Below are 2,699 nucleotides of genomic sequence, written 5' to 3'. Positions count from 1 at the left end.
AGTGCATTTTTTAAAGATGCTTGGAGTGTTGTGGGAGAGGAACTTTGTGAGGTGGTTAAGGATTTCTTCATTCATGGCAAAGTTACTCAAAGGTTGAATCATACCTTGGTCACCCTTATTCCAAAAGTGGACTTGCCTCAGGATGTGACTCAATTTAGACCCATTTCATGCTGTAATGTGGTCTATAAGCTTATCTCCAAGCTGTTGTGTTCCAGATTGACTAAGGTGCTACCTGAGATAATTAGCTCTACCCAGGGAGGGTTTATTAAAGGTCGTAACATCATTGAAAATATTTTGGTTTGTCAGGAAGTTATAAGGCTCTACAATAGGTCCTCTGTTTCACCTAGATGTTTGATCAAGGTTGACCTAAAGAAAGCTTATGACTCGGTTAATTGGGATTTTTTGCAGCAAATGTTGAATGCCCCCTAATTTCCCCGAGCATTTCAATCATCTTCTTATGGAATGCATTACTACTGCCTCATATTCCTTAGTGCTAAATGGTGAAACATTTGGACACTTTCCTGGGAAGAAGGGGCTCAGGCAGGGGGACCCTTTATCCCCTCTTCTCTTCACTATTGCCATGGAGTATCTCTCTAGAGTTCTCAATTTTACCACTGAAAATATGGAGTTCAGGTATCACTCTTTGTGTGGAAAATTGAAGCTTCATCATTTAATGTTTGCAGATGATCTGCTGCTTTTCTCTAGAGGGGATTCTCAATCTATCATGCTGCTGCTTCGTTCTTTTGCCTCTTTCTCTGCTGCTTCTGGCTTAGAGATGAACAGGTCCAAGTCTAATATATATTTTAATGGGGTGCCTAAAAGAGTTAAAGACCAAATCTTTGCCAGGTCTGGGTGTGTTGAGGGTAAGCTTCCTTTTAGATATCTTGGTGTGCCCATTACTGCTGGGAAATTGGGGAAGAGGGAGTGTCTTGTCCTTGTGGAGAAAAATTGTAGAGAAGATCGAATGTTTGGGTCCAGGCACCTCTCTTATCTTTGGAAGATTAACTTTAGTTCAGTCTGTGCTCTCTTCTCTTTATACTTATTGGGCAAATATTTTTCTTACCGGCCTAAAGGGTCCTTGAAAAATTAATAGTATTTGTCGGGTTACTTATGGGATGGGACAAGTACATATGGTCGAGTGCCTCTGGTTGGATGGGAGCAGGTTTGTACTCCCAAACAGGAGGGAGGTTTGGGTATTCGTGATAGTTTTCAATGGAATGTTGCTTCTATTGGTAAATTAGTGTGGTGGATTTATAGCAAGCCAGACAGTCTTTGGGTGAAATGGGTGCATCTGCTATTCTTAAAAGGATGTCCCTGGACTACATACCTTCCCAAGTCCCATCTGAGTGGCAATTGGAAGGCAATATGTAGGACTAGGGATGTACTTTCTCTTGGTTTCTGAATGGGACTTGCTTCTTGATGTTAAAGGTTATAGTGTGCGGTCGGCTATCAATGGCTTCGTCACAAGGCTCCAAAAGTTGGCTGGGCTAAGCTTGTTTGGTGTAGTTGGGCACTTCCTAAGCATTCTTTCCTAAACTGGCTCATTCTGAAGAATGCCTTAAACACCAAAGATCGTCTTTATAAGCTTGGTATCTGTCCTGATGACCTGTGTTGTGTATGTGGTACTGCGATCAGAAACTACCTCACATCTTTTCCAGCCCCTCTGCGTGATATGCTCTTGCTGTCTGAACTCACTTTAGGGTTTGATTAGGGATACATATTCCCTAATTCCACCCTTGCAATCATTTGGCTAGGAAGAAGAAAATGGCCCGTCCCCTAAGAAACGTCTTTTAGTCTTGTCATCATGTGTGGTTATTATGCTATATGGCAACAAAGAAATGCTGCTAGGTTAGAAGGAGTTCTGTTACGTCCTGATAATCTTGCTCTACAATGTAAAGCTTTGATGAAAATCAAATTGCTAGGACAAATGAGGTAGGCTTAAGGCGTTAGTGATAGGCAATGGCTTGAACAAATCTTGATGTAAGCTAGTATAACTTATGATGTTCTTTGTAACCTTGGTTTGTGCTTAATGGAATTTCTTACATTTCACCAAAAAAAGGAAAAGGGTTTAGGGTTTGATTAGTGGGATCCTAATCAAACCCTAAACCCTTTCCCGTCCCGCTTTAGGATACTCGGTCCCCCCAAAAGAAGGGTTCACTCGTCTCCACTAGGGTGTCTTTTTGTCTTGCCGCCTTCGCTTGAGAAGCAAGGCAAAGGGTTTAGGGTTTGATTAGGGGTATCCGCGGTAGCGGTCCGCCTAATCAAACCCTAAACCCTTTCCCGTCCCGTTTTAGGATACCCGACCCCCCAAAAAAGGGTTCACTTGGCCCCTCTAGGGTGTCTTTTTGTCTTTCCGCCTTCAAATGTGAAGCAAGGGAAAGGGTTTAGGGTTTGATTAGGGGGATCCGTGGTAGCGGTCCGCCTAATCAAACCCCAAACCCTTTCCCGTCCCGTTTTAGGATACCCGACCCTTCAAAAAAGAGTTCACTCGGCCCCTCTAGGGTGTCTTTTTGTCTTGCCGCCTACAAATGAGAAGTAAGGGAAAGGGTTTAGGGTTGGATTAGGGGGATCCGTGGTAGCGGTCTGCCTAATCAAACCCTAAACCCTTTCCCGTCCCGCTTTAGGATACCCGATCCCCACAAAAAGGGTTCACTCGGCCCCTCAAGGGTGTCTTTTTATCTTGCCGCCTTCGAATAAGA

General features: G+C 43.6%; 1 protein-coding gene across 1 annotated transcript; it reads left to right on the top strand.

Annotated features, from left to right (window-relative positions):
- The first annotated feature begins 457 nt into the window (after positions 1 to 457).
- On the top strand, positions 458 to 1,711 carry LOC141619422 (uncharacterized). The gene is made up of 3 exons (XM_074436434.1): positions 458 to 1,015; positions 1,258 to 1,335; positions 1,436 to 1,711. The coding sequence occupies exons 1-3, from the start codon at positions 458 to 460 to the stop codon at positions 1,709 to 1,711; spliced, it is 912 nt and encodes a 303-aa protein (XP_074292535.1).
- The last annotated feature ends 988 nt before the right edge of the window (positions 1,712 to 2,699 follow it).

Source organism: Silene latifolia, chromosome X (assembly GCF_048544455.1).
Source record: "Silene latifolia isolate original U9 population chromosome X, ASM4854445v1, whole genome shotgun sequence".
NCBI lineage: Eukaryota > Viridiplantae > Streptophyta > Magnoliopsida > Caryophyllales > Caryophyllaceae > Silene > Silene latifolia.
The sequence above is the reverse complement of the archived record's forward strand: the minus strand, read 5'-3'. Positions and strand labels throughout refer to the sequence as shown.